The sequence below is a fragment of the Pholcus phalangioides genome, unplaced genomic scaffold (genome assembly GCF_987345545.1).
Source record: "Pholcus phalangioides strain wild (caught in Gottingen) unplaced genomic scaffold, Ppha-v1.0 ptg000003l_1, whole genome shotgun sequence".
Lineage (NCBI taxonomy): Eukaryota > Metazoa > Arthropoda > Arachnida > Araneae > Pholcidae > Pholcus > Pholcus phalangioides.
The window spans coordinates 2,495,447-2,522,756 of record NW_028301596.1 but is presented as its reverse complement, the minus strand read 5'-3'; the positions used below and the strand labels follow the sequence as shown (position 1 = coordinate 2,522,756).

The window sequence follows — 27,310 nt, the reverse complement described above, 5'->3', positions numbered from 1 at the left end:
ATCATTAATGTATTTTTCCAGCGTAATGGAAATAATTCTCGCAACGACAAAAATTATGCGATTTAATTGCAATTCTCTCTCTCACACGTTACACAACAACATGATATAAACAATACAAAAAACATATGCGTATAATATTTTCTCGCTATAAAAAAATAATATATGCTCTCTTGCAATTTTTGAAATATTCAACACTTTTTATAACAATGGCTGTTAAACAAAATAGAGTTATACTGAGTAACTATAAGCACATTATTGTTGATTAATTATTTTCCGTAAGTCAGAGCCACCTTTAGGGAAGTGTGCGACAGCAGGATAACGCAGTCGTGGTAATAAAAGCGAAGAAAAAGTACACGCACACAGAACTATATCAATGGAAAAAAAATTCAAAAAATTAAAAGTATGACAACGCTTCAAATTTTTTTATGAAAATGTAAATATAATAATACGCTAGTCGTCCGGAAGAAAAAAAAGAGGCCCTGTAATCTTTCTCTACCCGAGCTGAGCAAGGGCGGCAACGCTATAGAGCTTACGGGAAAATAACTTTGGCAGTTGCATTTAATCAAGGAAAAGTAACATAACACGGGACGTTAATATCGACGTTATACAAAAATACGCATTTATACGCATAAGACAACAACATTTTGCACGCATACACGTATCTTTCTCAGTAACATAATCACAAGAAGAAAAAAAAAATAGTTGTGCGAGGTTGTATTGATAGTCCCTCGATACTGCGTAATACAGTATAATCTAGTGAAGTGACTGGACTCTAATAACTGATTGGAAATGGAAAGGCTTTCCACCTCCTCCCCTCTTAAAAATCTGTGACTCTTCCTTTCCTTTCCCAATCACCGTATCGTGTGGGTTCCGGGCCAGTCGGGCCTCCGACTTCTCCCGTCCTAGGATTGGTGTTGTCCGGGAAAGGAGCGTACGGATCAGGATCAGATGCCGAGTTCTTCGAATCCAGTGGCGGTGGTTGTGGTGGTGACGTTATCGTATCATCCAATTTACCAGTAGGCGTCTTGCCTCGGATTCTGTTCTTGAAATCTGTCTCTCCACTGGCTGAACCAGTGGCACTGGAACAGCTGATATTTCTGATGCAACCGAGAGCTCCTTCTACTGTTCCACCTGTACCAAATAAGGCAAACAGATACGATATTAAAAAAAGCCAGAAATTTTGGAGAGGCCCTTCTATATTAAGTTACAAGATTTTCGAGATTCTTACATAATATTGTAAAAAGAACTTTAGATAAATTAATGATAGTTATAAAGAAAATTTACACATTTATGCTTTGCAGCAAAAATGAAAATCTGAATGGAACCAAAATAACATGTAAACAACTAATGTAATGTGACCACGATTAAAATTATTTTTCCCAACTTATCAATCATACAATGAAACCTGAACGAAACGTCAACAGACTGAAATAATATTCCGTTTCAGACAGATTTCCGTTTTATAAAAGTGCAAATAAAAGCACTAATCATTGAACAGACCGATTTGATTCCGTTTAAGTCAGGTTTCCGTTTCATACAGTGTCCGTCTTGGACAGGTTTCACTGTATTATGATAATCATCACTGAAAACAAATATTTGTCATGTTCAACTTTTTTTTTAATGAATTGCATTTCATTAAACTACAATTTCCAGCAGCGCTTCATTTCCGCCATTTTGCAATTTTTCAGTGATTTCTGCCATAATTGGTGGTCCTGATTAGGGGCCGTTCAAGTATTACGCCATCATCGATGGGGGGGGGGGGTTTCCGATTTGCTGACTTTTGATGACGGGGAGGGGGGTGTTGGATAATGCTTACGTCATCAACCGCCCTTTATGAAAACATGAGTTAGGATTCAGAAGGGCATAGCTGATGACGAAATTTTGCTGAGGGGGGGGGGGGGGGTAAAAATGGTTAAAAATGTGCTTACATAATACTTGAATGGCCCCTTACCATTGGCATCATTTTCAGCTATAACTAGCGATCTTTTGTATTTTGAAAATGTGGCCAGCTCAAGTATCCCAAACGTATTAATATTTTTTTCAGCACCCCCTATCTTAAACCAACCCATAGGAGCCTCATCAACCTCCTTAACGATGACGGATGAAATATCTGGTCCGAACGCAAATTTAAGAAATTCACTCCAGCTATCCCTGTTTTTTTAAGCTCTTTTCTTATCATCGAAAACTTCATTGCAACCCTATGAAAGAAAGTTGCTTTTTTCCTCTTCCCGTTCTTTCTACTCCTTTTTTAGTGTATCAGAGTGTGATCCCTTCCGCATATAATGCATCTTTCAACTTTCTATACTGTATTGCTTTTCCTCTTCTATGTCTGTTTTCGATACTTCTCCATTGTTTTTTTTTTTTTTTCTCTTTTCCCTATTTCTTTTTCTTCCTTTTTCTAACAAGAAAACCAGTTGTATCGCCGATACTTCAAATAGAGATCATTCCAGTTTGTTGCCAAAAACCTGTATGTGAGTGGGTTAAAGCTATACCTTCTAGTGGCTCTTGGTCTACTCCCCATTCTGCGTAGGGCTATGATTAGGCATTTTGCAACCCGGTGCGAAAACCATTTTATGCCTCTCTGCGATATCGGTATGCATATTCTTCCAACTAGGACAAGGCTGGCAGGTCTCTTTTCACAAAGATTTTTTTTCACTTTAAACTTGGTAGAAAATCTATGGGGGGAGGAGGGAGAGGATCCTCCTATACAGGGCCGGAACTAGAAGGGTGGAGGAAGGACTGCCCCAGCCAATTTCACAGAAGAATACCGTTATTAAGTCATTGAACATTGAAATGGTGGGGGGGGGGGCAACAAATCATATCCCTCACCCCTCCATAAAAATCCTAGTTACCACCTTGCTCTTACACATTTTTTGTTTCTCATAAAACACAGGGTATATGTTCTCGGGATCAAACATATTAGACATTCTCTTTTGATATTTATTATACGCATTAGCATTTAGATTTCAAAAACCATGTCTCTTCTCAAACTTTATTGCTGTTTACTTTTAAAAAGTAATTCATAATTCACCACTCTGTCTCTACTTATACACACGTGAGTGATCTTATTCCGAAACTATGAAATGATCCCAGCCGGTGGAATTCACATGCAATGATCACCGCAGTGTACTCGTATTGAAAGTTCAAGTCTGTAACAAGGAGAACATCGTAGGCTCTCGTCGTTTATGGCACAAATTCAAATTCGCGATGTTTCTGGCCAGTTGGGTATAATCTATAATATTCGTTCGTGCGTTATTTTATTCTTTTTTTTTCTTTCGTTCTACAGCCAGACGTCTGGGTTAACAATTTCGTTCCATCGTCCTTGATTTATCATTGGCGGGGGCAAAAGGAAGAAGTAGAGAATTCGACCTCGCGGTAACAGTCACGTTAAAAGCAGCGAGCTGCTCACGTGTTCAGCACACCAACGGGGGCACCAAACCCACAGAAGCAACACGCACCTCTCTTGAATGTATCATATCACTAAATTTTTTCCTCCCTTAAAAAATTAATGAATCATTCAGACCTTGGATTATTACGACGTAGTTCGCTCATTTTGTCTTGGATACGTCCATTTGTTCGTGCACAAGCTAAATGCTCTGGCGGCTCGTGTTTCGGCAGTGAATGATACGGACTTAGTAACTGCAAACACCTCCTGGAATACTGATCGGTAAACTAGAGCATGCAACCCTCCAAGATCTTTCATACGGCCCGCCAAAGGTATTTCGGTAGAAAAGTATCACTACACACAGCACAATAAATACCTACGCTGACTATATTTCTTCATAAAAAAAATACGGGATGCCAAAAATTATCGCCAAAAAAATTGTCATATGCAAGTTAAAGCCAAATTATAACCAAAACAGTAAATAAATAAAAATTCAAGAGCAAGTAAAGTTGCCAACTAGAGCCAAAAAACTGTCAAAGGCAAGTAAAGTTGCCAGCTATCCTTAAAATTTCTGAAAAATTGCCAATGGCGGGAAGTAGAGAGCTTTCACAAGACGAAATTGGTGAAAATTCATAATTCACCAAACAAAATGTACATATATGCTTGACAAACGGGTGAGATGAATGTGCTTATATGACTATAATTTATTATGAAAAATTTATACAGGGTGATTCAAAATTCAACGTACAAACTTTTAGGGGAAGTACAAAACACACACACAAAAAAACAGAATCACAATTTTATTTATTTATTTTTGTGCATAATGTGAATGGTAAGAACTTTGAGCACTTGTGAAAAAAAATTTACCAAAAATTTACCTCTGCCTTCGGAGCGAAGGACCAGGTCAGTGAATGACCCAAAGAGCAAGAAAACAGGTCAATGAGCGACCGAAAGAGTGAACTAGAGTGTTTGCAAACATGTGAATGACCGAAAGAGTGAACTAGAGTGTCTGCAAACATGTGAATGACCAAAAGAGTGAACTAGGGAATGAAAGATCAGGTCAGTGAGCGACCAAAATAATTTTTTTGGGGGTGTGTAAGCAGGGGAGTGATAAGAGTGACTTAGAGAGTGAGTGACCAAGAAAGTGTGCAAGAATGTGAATGTTTGCAAGAGTGATTTAGAGATAGAGGCGTATTTATTGGGGTGGAGCTACGTGGGTATGGGGTGGAAAATTAGAGGAATAAGGGGCCTTTCAAGTATTACGTCATCATCGATGGGGGGGGGGGGAAGGGGATTTTCGATTTATTGACTTTTGATGACAAGGGGGAGGGGGGTTTGGATAATGCTTACGTCATCAACCACCCTTTATGAAAATATGAGTTAGGATTCAGAGGGGCAGAGCTGATAAAATTTGCTTACGTAATACTTGAAGGGCCCGTAAGTGGTCAAGACTAGAAAGAGAGAAGGGTGATAAAATTTGTGTAGCCCACAGGCGGTAAATCATGATCGCCTCTGTTCTAGAACCGAAAGTTTATTGATCCCATTTCGCATGCACCATAAGACATATTTTGAACTCTATGATATGGTTTGACGAACTTCAAATTTTTATAAAATTTTAAAGATTGAGCACGTCCATAAACGGGGCCGATGTGGGAAAGCAATGAACTAACGTGTGAAGGTCACCTTGCAATTGAATACACGTGGTCCATCAAAGAACAAACATGTCATCTCTTTCTTTGCGTGTCAACTTAAAAAAATATTCAAAAACTGCTTCGTATCACGAAAGGAGGGTTGGGAACCAGTAGTCTTGGTAACCGCACATTATATTCCATCGCCCAGCCATCCATGAATTAGCAAAATTCATGAATTTCATACCTCGGTCAGCTTTCGCACCCAGGGCATGTTTGGGCCCAGGCACCCAGGGCACAACATAGAGTTTCGATAAAGATATTTATGTTCCAGTCAGGTTTTGAACCAGACGTGCAAATGTGAAATAGGGACTGGCTTAGATAATGCTAATGCCAGATTATACAAGTAGTAGGCATAATTGAAACATACAAACATAAATACAAGAATCCGATAATTTCAAGTCTAAAGATAACGACAAGTAACATGATTTTGTCACTTGAGAAGCCGCCGCTGCTCAAGAAACAAGAAGTGAAGTGATATTTTAATGTCGAAAAAACACAATGGCAACACCATCATAATCGAAACCAAATCGACCCGGTGTTAGATCCAGAAAAGGAAAACAAAATTTTGACTGAAAAACTGCAATATTCACCAAACGTGATGAAATTAATTTTGTTATTTATTGAGTAACTAAATTTCACTCTCATAGTCAATTCCCATTCATTAAAACTACACACAAACTTACTGACTATTTTTAAACAAGACTGAATTAAATATTAAGGATATACGTAACAGTAACGAGAACTTGAAATATCACATTAATACTTCATATTCGAAGATGATTTTGGATTGTCCTCAAAAAAACGATTGCAACTTAATGATGCAATGGGCAAAAATAAATAAAAATGCACTTAATGATTACAAGACGCCCCTGACTGCCTGCTCCCGAATCACGAGGAACTATTAGTGGATACAGTCACACAAACACAGTAAAAAATAGTAAATATTTCGTCATATTTTCCTGAATTTTTTTTTCTCTAACACTAGAGCTGTTTTTTCTTCTTCTTCTTCTTCTAACATTAATGCTAATAACCGAAGAAAATAGTAAATAAGGCAGTGATTCTCAAGCGGTGTGCCCTAAAACACTTCAATGACGTTCTGCAACATCCAAAACATTATCATTACTTCCTGGTCAAATATAGTTGTAGAATAATATCGCGATAACGCACTGAAGTGTTACCAAACACACAGAGCATATTAAAGAACTAAAATGTTTAGAATATGAGCATTATATTGAGGATTGGATTTTCAATTTATTGGCGCAAGGACCAATTTGGTCAAACTGCGCCAAAGCAAGACATAAAAATGAGAAAAATGTCATTCTGTCATGTCAGAAAACTAAAACATAAAACGGAACATGAAACGTAAAACAATGACATAAATTGTAAAAACTATAATTTGTCGTATAAACCAATGGCTTTGATGAATTTAAAAATGCGAGATGCATCGCTATTGTCATTTAAAATGTCATGAAGTGAAAGATGACTATGACCAAAAGCGGTCGTAAAATGATGACGATGATGTGAACAAGTAAAAGCATGAGCAATGGTCAATGGACTTTGACAATGAAGGCACTCTGGTTGACTCTCTCGTAATAATAAATATGATTGTGTGAGGCGACTGTGTCCTATGCGTAACCGGGCAAGCAGAACTTCCTCCTTTCTGTTAGTTCTGCAGCTCGAACGCCAATGGCCAAGTGTGGGCTTGATGGCATGTAATTTGTTATTAATTTGATTGTTCCAATGATCCTGCCAGTGGCGATGCATCACTTCCCGGAGGATTGAGAAGTGGTCACTGGCAGGTACCAAAAGGCTATTGTCAATGTTAGTTGTTGTTCGAGCTGCGTTGTCTGCTTTTTCGTTGCCCGGTATTCCTACATGACTTGGTACCCAGTAAAATTTTACTGTGGTACCGTGATGAATGAGGTGATGCAGTTCATGAAAAATGGCATGAATAAATGGATGAATGTGAAAAGTAAAAGAACACAATGCTTGCAATGAGCTAAGAGAGTCGCTATAAATGATGCATCGTCGGTGGCGTTTGCGTCGTATATGACGTAGAGCCTGAAGGATTGCGTACAGCTCTGCCGAGTAAATAGAAAATATGTCGGGAAGTTTGAAAGATGTCTCCTCACAGCAGATGTAGGCACAACCGACATGCCCAGGGCTCTTAGAGCCGTCGGTATATATGGGAAAGTACCTGTTGTACCTACCCCTGTGCCTAAAGAATATCTGTCGATATATGACATCTGCTGTGGTGGCTCTAGAGTATGATGATAACGAAAGAGAGACATCTGGCAGAGACTGCTCCCATGGTGCCAGTTGCCAAGCAACTGGGGCCACACGACTGATGTCTATTTGTAGTTCTTCCACAAGTGCCCTCATACGAAGACCGTAAGATGGAACACATGAAGGTCGAGCAGCAAAAAGTCTATGAAATGACGGATTGAAAATGACATTATGAAGTGGATGACCTGGTAAAGACTTCATCTTGATATAATATTTCAAAGAAAGTTGTTGGCGTCTTGATGTCAGTGATGGCTCGTTGCATTCGACATAGAGGCTTTCCATGGGAGAAGTTCGGAAAGCTCCAGAGCAAATGCGGAGAGCGAGATGATGAATTGGGTCGAGCACACTCAGATAACTCCGAGGTGCTGACCCGTATACAATGGAACCGTAGTCGAGCTTTGATCGTATTAGAGCTTTATATAAGTGGAGGAGCGACTTACGGTCTGCTCCCCATGATGTAGAAGAGATGACCTTCAAGAGGTTCATCGTCTTCATGCAACGAGCTCTCAACTGTGAAATATGAGGTTTAAATGTAAGTTTCTTGTCAAATGTAATGCCGAGGAATTTTGTATTCTCTACAATAGGTATTTGACTATTATTTAAAAATAATTGTGGGTCATCATGAAGCTCACGACGCCGGCAAAAATGCACAGCGACGGTTTTGTCAGCGGAGAAAGAGAAACCGTTATCATGAGCCCACTTGCTGATCTTGTTGAGTGCGGTTTGTAATTGTCTCTCAGCTGACCTCATATTCACTGATTGATATGATATCAACAGATCATCCACGTATAGTGCGCCAGTGACTGACAACGGGAGTTGGTGCAACACCCCGTTGAGTCTTAAAATAAAAAGTGTTACACTTAAAATGCTACCTTGAGGTACACCTTGTTCTTGGATTTGGGGAGCTGATAATGTACTTCCGATCCGTACCTGGAAGATGCGTCGAACGAGAAAGTTCTTAATGAAAATAGGCAAGTTGCCCCGCAAGCCGCAATTATAGAGGTCGGAAAGAATTCCGTGCCTCCAAGTACGGTCGTAGGCCTTTTCTATGTCAAAAAATATGGCTAGCATATGCTCCCTCTTCACAAATGCTTGTCTTATTGATGTCTCAAGGCGTAACATATTGCATGTTGTGGACCTGAACCGTCTAAAGCCGCTTTGATGTTTAGATAAAATATTGTTAACCTCAAGGTAGTGCATAAGGCGATAGTTGACCATGCGTTCCATGAGCTTACATAAACAACTGGTCAAAGCAATAGGTCGGTAACTGTTAGGTTGTTCAGGATTTTTGCCAGGCTTCGGGAATGCAAGAACTATGGCTGCTCGCCAGGTGTCAGGAAATGAATGACTGACCCAGATCCGATTAAATAAAATGAGTAAATGTGACAGTGATTCTGGTGAGAGATGCCGAATCATGGAATAATGAATAGCATCGGGCCCTACAGCTGAGTCAGGACTTCGCTGCAAGGCCGTCGTCAGTTCATGAAGGGTGAACAATGAGTTGTACCCCTCCGGTGTAAAAGGCCGGAAGGTGTACGATGTACGTTCGGCTGATGATTTAATGGGATGAAACGATGGGGGATAGTTCGCATCACTGGAGACAGCGGCGAAATGGGCGGCGATGGTATCCGCAATATCCCTCACATCGCTGATGATAGTGCCATTGGTGTTTAAAATGGTGATCGGATGAGACTGATAATGACCATTGATTTTTCGGATCCGGTCCCAAATGACTTTAGATGAATTGATTCCCGTGGTAAACTTGTGCCAGGACTCGCGTTGAGACTGGCGCCTGGTTCTTCTCGCTATCGCCTTTGCTTTTAAAAATGCCAACTTGTTGTCATGGGTGGGATACCGCCGGAACCTACTCCATGCTTTCTTTTGTGCTTTAATCGTAAGATTACATTCGTGGTTCCACCAAGGTTTAGGAAATTTAGGAAGTTTCGAGGAGACTTTCGGTATTGTTTCATTGGCTGCTGAGATCATACAACTGGTCACAAGGTCGACACAATGGTCGACGTCGGGTTGCGAAACCATATCCTCCGTGATTTCTGCCTTGACCGTGAAGTCTGCCCATCGGGCGGCCACAAGCTTCCACCGAGGAGGACCCTCAGGTATGCTATGGCTTCGATCAAGGCACTTAACCACTAGAGGAAAATGATTGCTCCCGTGGAGGTCTGGATCAACCGACCAGGACCAGTTCGGCAAGAGTGAAGGTGAGCATAATGATAAATCTATTGCAGTGAAACTATTGTTTGGGGCATGGAAATGAGTGAAACTGCCATCATTCATGATGGTAAGGTCCATGTCATCTAACAATCGTTCAACCATTTCCCCACGAGGGGTGTTGCTGTTAGAACCCCAAATCATGTTATGTGCATTGAAGTCTCCAAGAAGAAAAAATGGTGGTGGTAATTGATCAATCAGTTGTTCTAGATCTCTCTGTAAGATGGTGTCATTTGGTGGCAAATAAATGGAACAGATGGTAACTCTGAGGCCTGTAGAGATTTCCACCGCGATGGCTTGCAGGTTCGTGCGCAGCGTTAGAACGCGCGACGACACATGATGTGGAACCAGCAGAGCAACACCGCGGCAGGCTCTACTCCCGTCATCGTAGTCAATACGGAACAGGGAATGTCGCCTGATGTTCCATGTCTCCGAGGGCTTCGTGAAAGTTTCCTGGAGTGCCACGCAAACAGGATGATAGCGATTGATTAAATCCTTTAGATCTTCGTAATTAGATCTAAGACCACGAATGTTCCATTGAATAATGTTGGCCATAAATTTTAAATGGATGTAGACGGTTCAAGGTCCTTGAACTTATTTCGGTCTAATTTCCGGCGAGTACCACCGGATTCTGGCGGATTATCGAGATCCATGTCACCAATTGATTTGTCATCAAGCAGTGACATGTTTTGTACTGTAGGGTTCTTCTTTGCTCTCTGAATGGCTTTTCTTGAATATCCGGTCTTGAATAGTTTTATTTTAGATTTATTTCCAGCATTGATTTTTGGCTTAGTAGCTGTAGTTACTTTGAATGTGTTCGCTGTTGCTTTTCCCGCTTCTTCTTCGGAGGTAGTGGACTCCCTCCGGAATCCAGCGGAGCAACAGCAGCCACAACTATTGCATGGTTGGTTAGATGATGTTTGAGTAGATGTATCAGCTATGGGTTCGGTCTGAGTTGTCACAGATGCTTTGGTGACATTGTTAGTCTTATTAGCTGTTGATGGATTTGTTACCATATTAGAGTATGATGTACTAGCTATTGGAGTTTGCTTAGGGGTTACACGGCGGCGTGCTTCAATATATGAGATGTTATTAAGGACCTTGATCTTCTGGATCTCTTTTTCTTCATTCCATTTCGGACACTTTCTGTCAAATGCGGGGTGGTCGCCACCGCAATTGACGCACTTGAATGGTGAATTAGTGCAGCTGTCCGAAATGTGGTCCCTCTCACCGCACTTTGCGCAGGTGGGTTGCCCACGGCACGCCATTCGTGAGTGACCGAATTTTTGGCAGTTGAAACATCTTACAGGGTTAGGTATGTATGGCCGGATATGTAGGTTATAGTAACCGATTTTGACATCTTTCGGCAATGTTGGGGATGAAAATGTCAGGATTATATTACGTGATGGAGCTAGATTGCCATCTTTGCGGCTCATGATATGTTTGGCAGATGTTACGCCTTGAGACGCTAGCTCCTGAGTTAGTTCATCTTCATCCATGTTAATTAAGTTAGGGTCTGAGATGACACCACGTGAATAATTCAGCGTGGGGTGGATTTTGATTGTTATGGGAATGTCCCCGAGAGATGTGAGCTTTTGAATGAGTTCGGCTTGTTTGGGAGTGTTAGTTTCGACGAGAAGGTCTCCTGAACGGAGAGCCTTCACTGATTTCAGAGTTCCAACTGCGCCATATAGAGCTTTATCAATCAAGAATGGTGATACTTTTGACAGCTGTTTATCATTATCAGAACTGTGCAAGAAGAAGAATGAGACAGTAGATAGATTTAAAGAAGCGGTTTCTGTGACAATTGTTTCACTTAGAGTAGTTCTTTGACGTTTTGGTGCATTTTTTGTTTTTCCCATATTTGAATGGGTATTGTTCCACTCCCACCCACCATGCCCACCATGGAGCCCTACAAGGGGACGCGCACACGTAACCGGTGAAGGTTAGTAGCAACGTCAGGTTAGGTGGGAGCTATACACCACCAAAGCAGGCGAGCAGACGCGTTCAAGATCCAAGATCGTCGTGAAGCAGCACCAACAAACCTCAACGACGTCCGGCAGGCCCGGCCCCTCTACCTGCCCAGTAGTGTAACCCCTTCAGCCACCGAGGCGACCACAGCCGATTGACCTGGACGGGGCTAATCCAAGCCTCCCGTTTCGGCTGAATCCGAGGCCAAAGCTAGCGCATCAGGCTAACCAGGATCCCCATCTCCAGCCTTACGGGTCTCCACGCACGGCAAACACGCAGGTAGACAGCGTCCCAGACAGAGCATACGCTAGAAGCAACGCCCCGTCTGGGAGGACCCCTCCCCGCCTAAGCGGGGTCCACAATGAGGGGTTGGACACAAGACATAAACATGTACAGGACAAAACAAGACGCAAGACAAGTACTGTAAGATGTGTAGAAAAAAACATGTAATCTTGGCTATTGAAAGTGAAGGATATGAGCACAAATAAGCGATGACAATGACGTGTGATAGATTTAGCATTACCCAGGGTGCACCACGAGGAGGCCTATCACATTACACCCCAGCATTATATTGAGAAAGCATAGAGAAGACAGACACGTGTAACGCACATGGCTATCAAGAAAAGGAAATAATACAGATGAAGTCTGGCCTGCGTCATCGGAATTCCATTGGGATGTGTCATGCAGACCCCGGAATACAAACCCCTTAAAAGCATGCAAAAAAAAAAAAAATGAATAAACACGATTCTCTTCACATGAAAAGATACTTTCACTCTCCCACAAACAAAGAATGTTGGGGGACAAATAGGGGTTTTCTTGACAGATTTACACGAGAGAAGAGGACGTATATATTGAAATCTGTTGATACAGACATTGCTACCGACCTCTCTCTCGCGAAAAACACCCCATAAATCTAGTTTCGCTTGATCCCAACTACTGCTGAGCTTGTAAAAGAATCCTCAACGAACAAAGAAACAAGACATACAATAAAACACTAGCCATCGTTTCACCATAATATGCTGTATTTCTGTTTGATTCACCCAACAAGGAACTTCTTCTGGGATTCTCTCTTGATAGCTATATACTATTAATTTAAGAGAAGATTCACAAAACACTTTACCTCTATATCTTTGACACCTCTACAACTTGGACAGATTTTAATGGAACGGTAGGTGCTCAACTTGGGCAGTTTTTACCAGGGGCGTCGGAAGTGTTCCGAACCTGTGGGTGCCCGTCTTGAGATTCATGTAGGAAATTTCGATTTTTGAATCAATTCTGTGGGTGCTCGGACCCTTTCTACAAACTTCCGTGGGTGCTCGAGCACCCACAGCATCCCCGGCTCCGACGCCACTGGTTTTTACTGACATTAAAAGATTTCGGATAATACAAACAGGATTTTCATGGGGGGGGGGGGGGTGGAGGCAAACATGATTTTGCCGCCCTTTTCACGTTAAAAGTCGAGAATTTTATAGCAGTGCTTCTTGTTCCCCCAAAAATTTGAAATACGTCGGGATATAACTGACAATTTTAAGTTTCAAAATGATCTAAAACAGGTGCGCAACCTCAATCCGCTAATGGGTTTTATCTCTTCTGCGAAAGGCGTTCCTAAAGTATCAGAATGAGAGGGATCAGGGCCGGAACAAGAGGGGAGTAATCGCCCCGGGCTACAAATTTTAGAGGGAACAAGAAGCACTGCTATAAAATTCTCGACTTTTAACGTGAAAAGGGCGGCAAAATCATGTTTGCCTCCACCCCTCCCCCCCGAAAATCCTATTTACGGCCCTGCTAGGGACATCATATTTATTATTACTTTGCTCGTAAATTTTATTCCTTTTGTATTGCTTTCAACCGTAAAAAAAGGCTAATTGCCCACGGAACGGCAAATTTTTAATTTTTTTTCCTTTCATTACACACAGAATTCCTTTACTTCGTGAAATTTCGCGAATAATTTTATCAGTAGTTCTCATTTAAAACTATCTTGGAATCAGAACCCGAGTTATTAAAAATCACTGTAAAATTACTGTTCTAAGGTTAGAAAATGTCTGTCCTCTGTAGCTTAATGGTAGAGCATTCATCCAGACAGTGAGATGTTGGTGGTTCGATTCCCCCACAGTGGAATGCGACTTTTCTTTCCGAAATTATCTTCGCTTGGTATCCAGTCATTTGTACTTTATGTAATCAGTGGAGAGGTTCATCGTTTCGTTGTACGATCCGAAACCTTTCAACCATCAGTAAAAACTGCCTTAGTTCTAAAATTAATTAAATTTCTAACAATGGTTTTAAAAGTTCGAAATATCAGATGCTTGCTTCAACGAGAGGTTATTGTACTCTCATATAAGGAAATTTTCAATTTCGTGCTTATATATGTATAATGCGGCTTTTAAAACTATCACCCCCAGTTTAAATACAGTGAATTCCATCTGGAAAAATTACAGTTGGTTTAAAGAATAGACGGAAATTATTGATTTTTTTTACTTAAACACCATATGTTGATAGGAGTTTCCATGATCCTGGAAAAATGAAGCCAATATTTATGAACGTGATAAAACAAACAATTTATGCAAAAGAGGTCGGGCTTTATCAATGGGAACCTAAAAAAAAGCGTATATAAGACTAATATTTCATCAGGAATTATCCAAGAAATCCCAGCAAATTATTGTCTATGCCAGAATCACTTGTTAGTCATTTTTGCAGCTAAATGATAAACACAAACATCGTTAGAGAAAAAATTTTTAAATACAAGTAATTTGGCGACATTCTTTTCTTTCGCCTACGACCTCAACACATTCAAAAATATGAAGTAGTGTGTTTTTGTGATAAAAACCAAGCAGATTAGTCATGAAAAGTCCCCAGAGGACAGACATATTTTGGACTTTGAACTTGGGCTAAAGATCTTTCGATAAAAGAAGAAAGGAAAAAGTATCAACATATATCCCAAAGAAAATTGATTTAACAATAAATACACCTATTTAACATACACACACATTTGGTTTGTGATAAAACAACTGAGAGAATGGTGTGGACATTTTTATCCGTTTACAAAAACCGAAACTTGATAATGTGAGAAATGACTAATACACGGATCTGTAACTAAGACTTTTGTGGGGAGATTTTCGACATTATGGTTTAAAATGGAATTAATTTTTTTTACTTTGTCCCCGAAAAATCTACTGTTCTCCAGGATTGCTGCGTTAATAATATTCGTGGCCTTCCCCGCCTTGATAATATTCGTGGATCAGTACGATAAAATAAAAAACAAAGAAATAATTATAATTTGAAATCATCCAAAAGCTGAATAACTGCTAGCGTATGCAATTCAATCTCATGCAAATCGTATAAATGGCAAAAAAGTATTAGCCTGTTGTTTGTTAGTGGATTCGGAAGTATTTTTCTAGCACGGAACCCAAGCACCCCTAGAATCAATTCAGAAATCGAAATCTCGTATATAAAAATCCAATCGAGCGAGCACTTTGGACGTCTTTGCATATTGCACTGTATCCACAGTGCAAGCCTTGAGACTGGACAACGATCATCAATACTCCACACCAGGGATGGCAACCATAGGCGGATATAGGCTTGAAAGGCTGGGGGAGGGCATGATGATGTCAATTCATATATATGAATATACCAGGGCTGGGCAAATCGAAAAAAATCTAGTCGCCAGAACAATTGTTTAGGAGACAAAAAATTTTTTACCCGAAGAAAAACGCCTAAAATAATGCTGATTTTGACTTTTCTAGGGCATAGTGACCTTCTTTCATGTTGTTAGATATGCTGTTTAAATTCTAAACATTTTGTGCTGCTCTCATCCTGCAATTTAGTAACTACACAAAGAAAATTTTAGGTGTCAATACCAACTTTTTAGTAGCTATGGCGACCTATCAGCGATTTGTTCAGCCCTGGAATATATACATTATATCAGTCAGCTCCACTATATTGATGCTTCAGCCCTAACTCATACCTTCCCGTATCTCCGCCCATGTGGCCAACAGCTGGCCCACGAGGGGATTTTGCGCGTTCCTCGACAAGGTAAAAAATAAATTATCAAATTCAAATTAATAATTTACATGGTGTAAAATCAAATTTATGATCATTATTTGAGCTATTCGTTCCAACAACAGAAAATTACTTACATTGATTATTATTAGTGAAGAAAATAATTTACTATGTTCTCACCATACTGCTTTTTCAAACACAAATTGCACATAAAGCTTGTCACATGGGCAATTTTTTTCCTATTTTTCTGCCACCTCGTTTGGCACCTTGCTTGTTTTGCCAAAATAATAATTGCAGAAAAATTTTTGAAAAAAAAATATTTCATTTGTAAAATTTAAACTATGAATGGATTGGATAGAATAATTTACAGTGTATTGTACATACTAATTTTTTATGAATTATATCTGGCTGGGAACGCAAACAGTAAAGCAATGAATATGTTTATGAAGATGGAAGGGAATACAATGGCCAGGGTAAAATTATAGCGACTGAAGTATCCGTGTTTCACCATATTACTTATGGCTTATACAAATGTGCGGGTCATTCTACTGGTGCGGCTTATACGTCGGAGTGAAACCCGTAATGGGGGCCCGCGACGCTGCAACTGACCGTTAGGTTGGCCATCCTTGCTATACACCAACAACAAAATGAAGTCAGTTGAGTATTTCAGCACGCTGATCTCTATCTATCCATGGACATTTCTTTCTCTGAAAGCAATAATGACATGTATCAAGTAGGGCCAGCCTCAGTAAACGCAGAAACAATCACGGCCTCAGCATCTTCCCGGTACTAATAAGGGACTGCCCCGCACAATCCCAATAAACGTCAAACCACATTCTCGCACTTTTTAAAACATAATCAATACAGTATAATGTTTTCCAGCTTGAACTCCCGAGTCCTGCAAGCGTGCACCCTTGGTTAAAAACACAAATAACTTTACTCAGTTAATTCAGAGTATCCCCCCCCCCCCCGCTCCTCCTGCTTTTTTTTTCGAGAATGTGTCAGAAACTCAACAGATGTTCGTGAGGAGAAAAGAGTAAGCAGCTTTCACACAAATTGCCGCAGTACTGGGGCATATACAAACATGCAACACCTGGCTATTATACTAACCAGGTAACAAATGCATATCGATCAACACACTCGGTCGATCAAATCGTAGATGGCGCTATTCTACAGTCACATTCAACTTGTTGAATCTGAATTCATTATTCATTTTGAATTCTGGGGGAATCATGTATGCATGTACATACATATCCCTTCTCTTTGACTTCCTTTTACTCACAAGTCGATTTATTTCCACAGTAAGAGTTCATGCTTGAAAATCCCATTGATATTTAAGTATTGCAATGAGGGTATTCTGAATTTGAAATTCCTTTCTGAATGTTTAATAAGCAATTTGGAAACGTAGTTTTTTTTAAGTGAATACCTCAAATACACTTTGATATTTTTTATATTTTCTTTTCGGAGAAAATCTCTTTTCATAGAATTCGGAGGTATCGAATAGCTAAACCTCACGTCTGTATCCTTCCTTATCATTACTAATTAAAAAACAGTAAATGCACACAATTCTCTCTCGGTAGAATTTTTTTCCAAAAATAAAACTCAACGAAGATTTATTGAGGTTAAAATGTTGCGATTCAATTCTAAAAGTTATTTTTACTCTATATTGTTAGGATATCATTGATGTAAATAATGGCAAATGAAGATAAATTATGGAGCAAGATCTACGATTCACCCGAGGGCACTGCCCTGGCCACGTGAAGAGGGTGACTTGATCTGAAATTCTAGAATTATAGATCAAGCATCCTATTGCTCACGAGCAACGTGGTGCCACAACCTCCTAGATTATACTAAGCGGTGTTCACTAAAATACTTAAGCGCACACAATGTCCATGCCTATTCTCGTGCTCTCTCTCTCTCGCGGGGGGTCTCTTGATCAACACCTCAACTAAACCACCTTATTCAAGTAGCATTCAAAGATTTAAATCACATTAATTCTGGATTTTAAGATGGGGGCACTCCTTTCGGTTTTACGGATTGGAAAAGGTGACCCTGCTCTGAGTATACCGAATATACCGACTTCAAAGTTCGAAACAAATTCCTCACGAACTATTGACTCCTCATTTGTTTCCATTGCTCACGAGCTCAGAAATCACACGAGCAACGTGGACACAACTAAGGAATACGGGGTCAGAACTATTAGAAGGGATGGCAAGAGAGCAATTTCTCTAAGCGGTAAATTTTTGTGGGAACAAAAAACAGTTATGAAATCATTTTGTGGGGGGGGGGGGGGGATTAACTGCACAAACGACTCTGGGTTGCAACTCAGCAGGAATATCTCGAATATGTGTGATAAACGAATTCAATATTATATTCCATAGTAGTAATATCCTATTCCCGGTTGAATGAGACGCTCCCAAGTTCCCTCGTGTGCGTGATTTTTTCCCCTTAATTTGGCAGACTCTTCTTTTGACTTTTCTTCAGAATAATATTCGTATACACATTCACAGCACACATGCGACGCTTATAAACTCTCAAACACTTCCTATGGACACTTCATTCAAGGCCGGACATTCACTCAAACGAATGAGTGCGCATTGTATTTCGGCAGTCCATAATTCACGACCCAACTTAGAGCCTCTGTGTGCTACCTCTAGGTCTATCACATAGATAAGGAGTGAAAAAAAAGAGGGAAAAACGCATCTTGAATGAACGAGTCTACGAGTCACATAATGGAAGATGCTCAAAGCGAAACATGCAGAAATAATAGTAATTGTGAAATTAATTTTCCCATAAAAATTCAGCGCATGTTTTTATAGTAGGCTTCATCCTTGAAATTGTACTTCAAAGTTATCTAGCACGCAATCCTAGTAAGTGACTATCAGTAATAAATGATGAATGGGAGAATCCTCTGAACGACTTGCATTCTTCAATTCGACCCTAAAATGCGTTTTTCGACCGATAAGCTAAGTGCAGTGATCATGGATGGATGGATTTTGAATTTATTGGCGCAAGGACCAATTTGGTCAAACTGCGCCAAAGCAAGACATAAAAATAAGAAAGATGTCCTTTTGTCATGTCAAAAAACTAAAACATAAAAAGGAACATGAAACGTAAAACAATGACATAAATCGTAAAAACTATAATTTGTCATATAAACCAATGGCTTTGATGAATTTAAAAATGCGAGATGCATCGCTATTGTCATTTAAAATGTCATGAAGTGAAAGATGACTATGACCAAAAGCGGTCCTAAAATGATGACGATGATGTGAACAAGTAAAAGCATGAGCAATGGTTAATGGACTTTGACAATGAGGGCACTCTGGTTGACTCTCTCGTAATAATAAATATGATTGTGTGAGGCGACTGTGTCCTATGCGCAACCGGGCAAGCAGAACTTCCTCCTTTCTGTTAGTTCTGCAGCTCGAACGCCAAAGGCCAAGTGTAGGCTTGATGGCATGAAGTTTATTATTTATCTGATGGTTCCAATGATCCTGCCAGCGGTGATGCATCATTTCCCGGAGGATTGAGAAGTGGTCACTGGCAGGTACCAAAAGGTTATTGTCAATGTTAGTTGTTGTTCGAGCTGCGGTGTCTGCTTTTTCGTTGCCCGGTATTCCTACATGACCTGGTACCCAGTAAAATTTTACTGTGGTACCATGATGAATGAGGTAATGCAGTTCATGAAAAATGGCATGAATGAATGGATGAGTGTGAAACGTACAGGAACACAGTGCTTGTAATGCGCTAAGAGAGTCACTATAAATGATGCATCGTCGGTGGCGTTTGCGTCGTATATGACGTAGAGCCTGAAGGATTGCGTACAGCTCTGCCGAATAAATAGAGAATGTATCGGGAAGTTTGAAAGATGTCTCCTCACAGCAGATGTAGGCACAACCGACATGGCCAGGGCTCTTGGAGCCGTCGGTATATATGGGAAAGTACCTGTTGTACCTACCCCTGTGCCTAAAGAATATCTGTCGATATATGACATCTGCTGTGGTGGCTCTAGGGTATAATGATAATGAAAGAGAGACATCTGGCAGAGACTGCTCCCATGGTGCCAGTTGCCAAGCAACTGGGGCCACACGACTGATGTCTAATTCTAGTTCTTCCACAAGTGCTCTCATACGAAGACCGTAAGATGGAACACATGAAGGGCGAGCAGCAAATAGTCTATGAAATGAGGGATTAAAAATGACACGATGAAGTGGATGACCTGGTAAAGACTTCATTTTGAAATAATATTTCAAGGAAAGTTGCTGGCGTCTTGATGTCAGTGATGGCTCGTTGCATTCGACATAGAGGCTTTCCATGGGAGAAGTTCGGAAAGCTCCAGAGCAAATGCGGAGAGCGAGATGATGAATTGGGTCGAGCACACTCAGATAACTCCGAGGTGCTGACCCGTATACAATGGAGCCGTAGTCAAGCTTTGATCTTATTAGAGCTTTATACAAGTGAATGAGTGACTTACGGTCTGCTCCCCATGATGTAGACGAGATGACCTTCAAGAGGTTCATCGTCTTCATGCAACGAGCTCTCAATTGTGCAATATGAGGTTTGAAAGTAAGTTTTTTATCGAATGTGATGCCGAGGACTTTTGTATTTTCTACTATTGGTATTATACTATTGTTTAGAAACAATTGTGGGTCATCATGTAGGTCTCGACGCCGACAAAAGTGCATAGCGACAGTTTTGTCAGCGGAGAATGAGAAGCCGTTATTATGTGCCCACTTGCTGATCTTGTTGAGTGCGGTTTGCAATTGTCTCTCGGCTGTCCTCATATTCACTGATTGATATGACATCAACAGATCATCCACGTAAAGTGCGCCAGTGACAGACAACGGGAGTTGGTTCAACACCCCGTTGAGTCTTAAAATAAAAAGTGTAACACTTAAAATGCTACCTTGAGGTACACCTTGTTCTTGAATTTGGGGAGCTGATAATGTGCTTCCAATCCGTACCTGGAAGATGCGGCGAGCGAGAAAGTTCTTAATGAAAATGGGCAAGTTGCCCCGCAAGCCGCAATTATAGAGGTCGGAGAGAATTCCGTGCCTCCAAGTACGATCGTAGGCCTTTTCTATATCGAAAAATATGGCTAGCATATGCTCCCTCTTCACAAATGCTTGTCTTATTGATGTCTCAAGGCGTAACATATTGCATGTTGTGGACCTGAACCGTCTAAGCCGCTTTGATGTTTAGATAAAATATTGTTAACCTCAAGGTAGTGCATAAGGCGATAGTTGACCATACGTTCCATGAGCTTACATAGACAACTGGTCAAAGCAATAGGTCTGTAACTCTTAGGTTGCTGAGGATTTTTGCCAGGCTTCGGGAATGCAAGAACAATGGCTGCTCGCCAGGTGTCAGGAAATGAATGACTGACCCAGATCCGATTAAATAATATGAGTAAATGTGAGAGTGATTCTGGTGAGAGATGCCGAATCATGGAATAATGAATGGCATCGGGCCCTACAGCTGAGTCAGGACTTCGCTGCAAGGCCGTCGTCAATTCATGAAGGGTGAACAATGAATAGTACCCCTCCGGTGTAAAAGGCCGGAAGGTGTACGATGTACGTTCGGCTGATGATTTAATGGGATGAAACGATGGGGGATAGTTCGCATCACTGGAAACAGCGGCGAAATGGGCGGCGATAGTGTCCGCAATATCCCTCACATCGCTGATGATAGTGCCATTGGTATTTAAAATGGTGATGGGATGAGACTGATAATGACCATTGATTTTTCGGATCCGGTCCCAAATGATTTTGGATGAAGTTGATGAATTGATTCCCGTCGTAAACTTTTGCCAGGACTCGCGTTGAGCCTGGCGCCTGGTTCTTCTTGCTATCGCCTTTGCTTTTAAAAATGCCAACTTATTATCATGGGTAGGATACCGCCGGAACCTACTCCATGCTTTCTTTTGTGCTTTAATCGTAAGACTACATTCGTGGTTCCACCAAGGTTTAGGAAATTTAGGAAGTTTCGAGGAGACTTTAGGTATTGTTTCATTTGCTGCAGAGATGATACAACTGGTCACAAGGTCGACACAATGGTCGACGTCGGGTTGCGAAACCATATCCTCCGTGATTTCTGCCTTGACCGTGAAGTCTGCCCATCGGGCGGCCACAAGCTTCCACCGAGGAGGACCCTCAGGTATGCTATGGCTTCGATCAAGGCACTTAACCACTAGAGGAAAATGATTGCTCCCGTGGAGGTCCGGATCAACCGACCAGGACCAGTTGGGCAAGAGTGAAGGTGAGCATAACGATAAATCTATTGCAGTGAAACTATTGTTCGGGGCATGGAAATGAGTGAAACTGCCATCATTCATGATGGCGAGGTTCATGTCGTCTAATAGACGTTCAACCATTTCCCCACGAGGGGTGTTGCTGTTAGAACCCCATATTATGTTATGTGCATTGAAGTCTCCAAGAAGAAAAAATGGTGGTGGTAATTGATCAATCAGATCTTCTAGATCTCTCTGTAAGATGGTGTCATTTGGTGGCAAATAAATGGAACAGATGGTAATTCTTAGGCCTGTAGAGATTTCCACCGCGATGGCTTGCAGGTTCGTGCGCAGCGTTAAAACGCGCGACGACACATGATGTGGAACCAGCAGAGCAACACCGCGGCAAGCCCTACTCCCGTCATCGTAATCAATACGAAACAGGGAATGTTGCCTGATGTTCCATGTCTCCGAGGGCTTCGTAAAAGTTTCCTGGAGTGCCACGCAAACAGGATGATAGCGATTGATCAAATCCTTGAGATCTTCGTAATTGGATCTAAGACCACGAATGTTCCATTGAATAATGTTGGCCATAAATTTCAAATAGATGTAGACGGTTCAAGGTCTTTGAACTTATTTCGGTCCAATTTCCGGCGAGTAGTACCGGATTCTGTAGGATTATCGAGATCCATGTCACCAATTGATTTGTCATCAAGAAGTGACATGTTTTGTAATGTAGGGTTCTTCTTTGCTCTCTGAATGGCTTTTCTTGAATATCCGGTCTTGAATAGTTTAATTTTAGATTTATTTCCACTATTGAATTTTGGTTTAGTAGCTGTAGTTACTTTGAATGTGTTCGCTGTTGCTTTTCCTGCTTCTTCGGAGGTGGTGGACTCCTTCCGTATTCCAGCAGAGCAACAGCAGCCACAACTATTACATGGTTGGTTAGATGATGTTTGAGTGGATGTATCAGCTATGGGTTCGGTCTGAGTTGTTATAGATGCTTTCGTGACATTGTTAGTCTTATTAGCTGTTGATGGATTTGTTACCATATTAGAGTATGATGTACCAGCTATTGGAGTTTGGTTAGGGATTACACGACGGCGTGCTTCAATATATGAGATGTTATTGAGAACCTTGATCTTCTGGATCTCTTTTTCTTCATTCCATTTCGGACATTTCCTGTCAAATGCGGGGTGGTCGCCACCGCAATTGACGCACTTGAATGGTGAATTAGTGCAGCTGTCCGAAATGTGGTCCCTCTCACCGCACTTTGCGCAGGTGGGTTGACCACGGCACGCCATTCGTGAGTGACCGAATTTTTGGCAGTTGAAACATCTTACAGGGTTAGGTATGTATGGCCGGATATGGAGGTTATAGTAACCGATTTTGACATCTTTCGGCAATGTTGGGGATGAAAATGTCAGGATTATATTACGTGATGGAGCAAGATTGCCATCTTTGCGGCTCATGATATGTTTGGCAGATGTTACGCCTTGAGACGCTAGCTCCTGGGTTAGTTCATCTTCATCCATGTTAATTAAGTTAGGGTCTGAGATGACACCACGTGAATAATTCAGCGTGGGGTGGATTTTGATTGTTATGGGAATGTCCCCGAGAGATGTGAGCTTTTGAATGAGTTCGGCTTGTTTGGGAGTGTTAGTTTCGACGAGAAGGTCTCCTGAACGGAGAGCCTTCACTGATTTCAGAGTTCCAACTGCGCCATAGAGAGCTTTATCAATCAGGAATGGTGATACTTTTGACAGCTGTTTATTGATATCAGAGCTATGCAAGAAGAAGAATGAGACAGATGACAGATTTGAAGAAGCGGTTTCTGAGACAATTGTTTCACTAAGTGCAGTTCTTTGACGTTTTGGTGCATTTTTTGTTTTTCCCATATTTGAATGGGTATTGTTCCACTCTCACCCACCATGCCCACCATGGAGCCCTACGAGGGGACGCGCCCACGTAACCGGTGAAGGTTAGTAGCAACGTCAGGTTAGGTGAGAGCTATACACCACCAAAGCAGGCGAGCAGACGCGTTCAAGATCCAAGATCGTCGTGAAGCAGCACCAACAAACCTCAACGACGTCCGGCAGGCCCGGCCCCTCTACCTGCCCAGTAGTGTAACCCCTTCAGCCACCGAGGCGACCACAGCCGATTGACCTGGACGGGGCTAATCCAGGCCTCCCGTTTCGGCTGAATCCGAGGCCAAAGCTAGCGCATCAGGCTAACCAGGATCCCCATCTCCAGCCTTACGGGTCTCCACGCACGGCAAACACGCAGGTAGACAGCGTCCCGGATGGAGCATACGCAAGAAGCAATGCCCCATCCGGGAGGACCCCTCCCCGCCGGAGCGGGGCCCACAATGAGGGGTTGGACACTGAAGACAAACATGTACAGGACAAAACGAGACGCAAGACATGTACTGCAAGATGTGTAGAAATAAACATGTAATTTGGGCTATTGAAGGTGAAGTATATGAGCACACAAAGCGATGACAATGACGTGTGATAGCAGTGATCATGGGTGGACTTTCTTAATGTCATACGCGTAAATGATTTTCGTACATAATCTCAAAATCCAAAAAAAAAAAAGAATTGGGAATCTTCGAGCTATAAAATCTTGAAACTACAAGACTGCCCTTAAAAATCCACTGCCTATAACAGTAGTTGAAGGCGAATTGCGCCCCCAACTTGCACTCCCTAAGGCATATTTAAAGTTAGAGATAAATGGACAGCTATATAAATGGTTCACAAAACATGATTTCATTCATAGACTATAGCATCCTCTGTCACAAGCTTAGATTCATAACGAAGAAAGATAGATTCATTTTTTTATAATTCATAAACAATTCTAGATATTCTTGTGAGAAAATCCAAAAAAGAAGTTTCTGATCTTATTGAAAAACAAAAATATTATTGGCTACCTGAAAGTGTTACCTCTATTTTGTTAGAATTGGAGTTTCAATCAAACCAACATTTGGCACTTAAAGAGCAAGTTAAAAAAAATCCTTCCAGAAAATTTAGTGATTATGAGAGTAAATCGGACAGCAATAAAAAATTCTCATCTTCTGATGTATAAAATGTATGTCATAACTTTTACCTGAAATAATTATTTTCATAGGCACATACAGCAGGACATGCATGACAAATCGCAAAAATAATAATGTAGGATTTAAGTACATTGTTTTTGTACAAAAATATTCTAGAGCAATTTTTCTCTTTTCAGTAGTTGGTAATCATTTCCCACAGCTTCATAAATTTATAATTTTTTTGGCATCAGATTTTAATTTAGTAACCACGCATAAAGTATGGTCAATACCAGCTTTTTAGCCACCATGGCAAACTGGCATCTGGGAATTATCAAGCCCTGACAATTGGCTACATGTAAAATACATGATTTTGGTGTTTTGCAATGCTTGAACAAAAATTATTGTATACAAACATTTATGTAACACAATATGACTAGCATCTATAGTTTAGATGAACTTGTTCAGCACAAGCTTGATACACATATCTATTATAAATGTAATCGATTATTAAACTAAATGCAGCAATTTTTACACTGATTTTTAAATTAGCTGTTTCAAACTACTTTTTGAAGGGATACAGCTGTAAAATATTACTGTATCCACCCTACCTAAACAATATTTGATGCCCATATTTCTCGATTCCCAATATTTTCCCATAACTGTTCGTTTTTAATCCATACCGTTCAAAAAGTTAGCCTCAAGCCAATCAATTTCCTCAGTCCCGGCATTGCCTGTAGGAGACACTAGATGGCACTTTGAAAAAATTCCACCTGACTAAATAAAATGCTCGTAGAGGCGTTAAATTATATATATATATATGTATTAAATATTTCTTGATAAATTATCATTATTCATCTGTCAACAGAAGCTACTCTTTGCAGTTACACAGTTAAACATTATTGTAGAAAACGAAAAATTCAAAATTTCGTTTAGTATCGAGGAGGTTAATATATAGCTATATTGGAGATTATGTGGTTATAGAGCATATATCATCATGTATGATTTTCAACGTATAAATGTTTTTATTTTTTCCATTTCATAAAAAAGCTGTTTAATATCATATATATAAGTTATTGGCAAGTCTCCACATACTGTTCATTTTGCAAAGAGCCTAGACACTTCAGACATTTTTCATAACATATACCATATTCCTTGCATTAACTGGCATGCTGCCAAACTTGGGAGACACCAGCTTTTCTAATGGTGGAATGTGGCCCTTTCTGCATGCCATGAAAAGTGAGGTTCAAGAAAGATCACAGTATGCATTCAGCTAATTCAATGGATTTTTGAAGAAAAATATTTAAGAATTTTCCAGAATCTGTGACTCAAATTTCTTTGGTATGCTGGCAAATATGGATACACCGGCATGATTTCTCTTGCTGTTTTCCAGCACATGCCAGCTAATACAATACATTCTTCTTAGTTTATTAAGAGAAAAAATTGTGTATGTTAAGAAATCAGTCATTTTTGAACAAACCTTTAACAAACAGAATACTTGTATGCCTACTGATCTATCTATACCCCCTGCTTTGATTAGAGTAGATTCCAGGTAAAGTTGATATGAAGGAGATCCGTCCAATAGGATTAAACAAACTTGTTTGATGCCAGGTTAGTCAGCAGGTACATTTAAATTTGGGGTACTGGACAAATAAATACCCACTTGCCAATTCAGAAATTTTATTCAGCCCCATGCATCATCACGTTAGATATGTCGATGGTAATATATGGTTTGAAGGGTGAAAATGGATTCAAGTTAAGATCTTTACAATGATTGTCTTTCACGCAGTTTAAGGATTATATGCTTATGCAATACTTAATTTATATGAAGGTTTCAACAGCTGACTGATACAAAGATGATTCCTCTTCGAAAAAGAAAACTGTTGAAACCTTCACGTGAATAGATAAAAAGACTGTCATCATCTTCGAATACATAATTCACAAAGAACAAATGACACTGTATAATTGACAATAAAAAATGTATAACTAATACCATGAAATCTCAATTTCTAAATGGATTGAAGCGAAACACAAATGAGACATTTCTTTTATTGATATATCTGAGAAACCTTCAATCAGTTTAAAAGTATCCTGTGAATTATTGAAAGTAATTCTTGAATATATTACTATATACCAAACAAATAAAGGGATAGTTTATATGTGAGAAATTCCAACTCTAAATAATGTGTAGGTACATAATTGTTGCTACTCTTTTTTGTGATGTTCATTATTATTGTATAATAAACATATAATTTTAATTCAAGAAAAGAACTATCAATGTTATTCCAAATTGAATATTATAAATTAGTTTTTATACCTGACAAGGGCATGATTGAAATGCCACCATGAGATTTGATACGGAGAGTTGATCTCATATTAGCTATGATTGAAGACATCATCTTTTCCAGCTGATCTCTTCTTCAGCTTCTTCTTGACTCAACCGTTGATCATATGAAACTGATTTATTTACACCAAAACAAGAAAAAAGCGTC

General features: G+C 40.3%; 1 protein-coding gene across 1 annotated transcript; it reads right to left on the bottom strand.

Annotated features, from left to right (window-relative positions):
- Positions 1-45: 45 nt before the first annotated feature.
- Positions 46-27,301, bottom strand: LOC149087896 (uncharacterized). The gene is made up of 2 exons (XM_089242461.1): positions 27,136-27,301; positions 46-1,131 (listed from the first exon to the last, which is right to left on the bottom strand). Exons 1-2 carry the CDS (start codon positions 27,215-27,217, stop codon positions 818-820), a joined length of 396 nt encoding a protein of 131 aa, XP_089098587.1. The 5' UTR covers positions 27,218-27,301; the 3' UTR covers positions 46-817.
- Between the last annotated feature and the right edge of the window lie 9 nt (positions 27,302-27,310).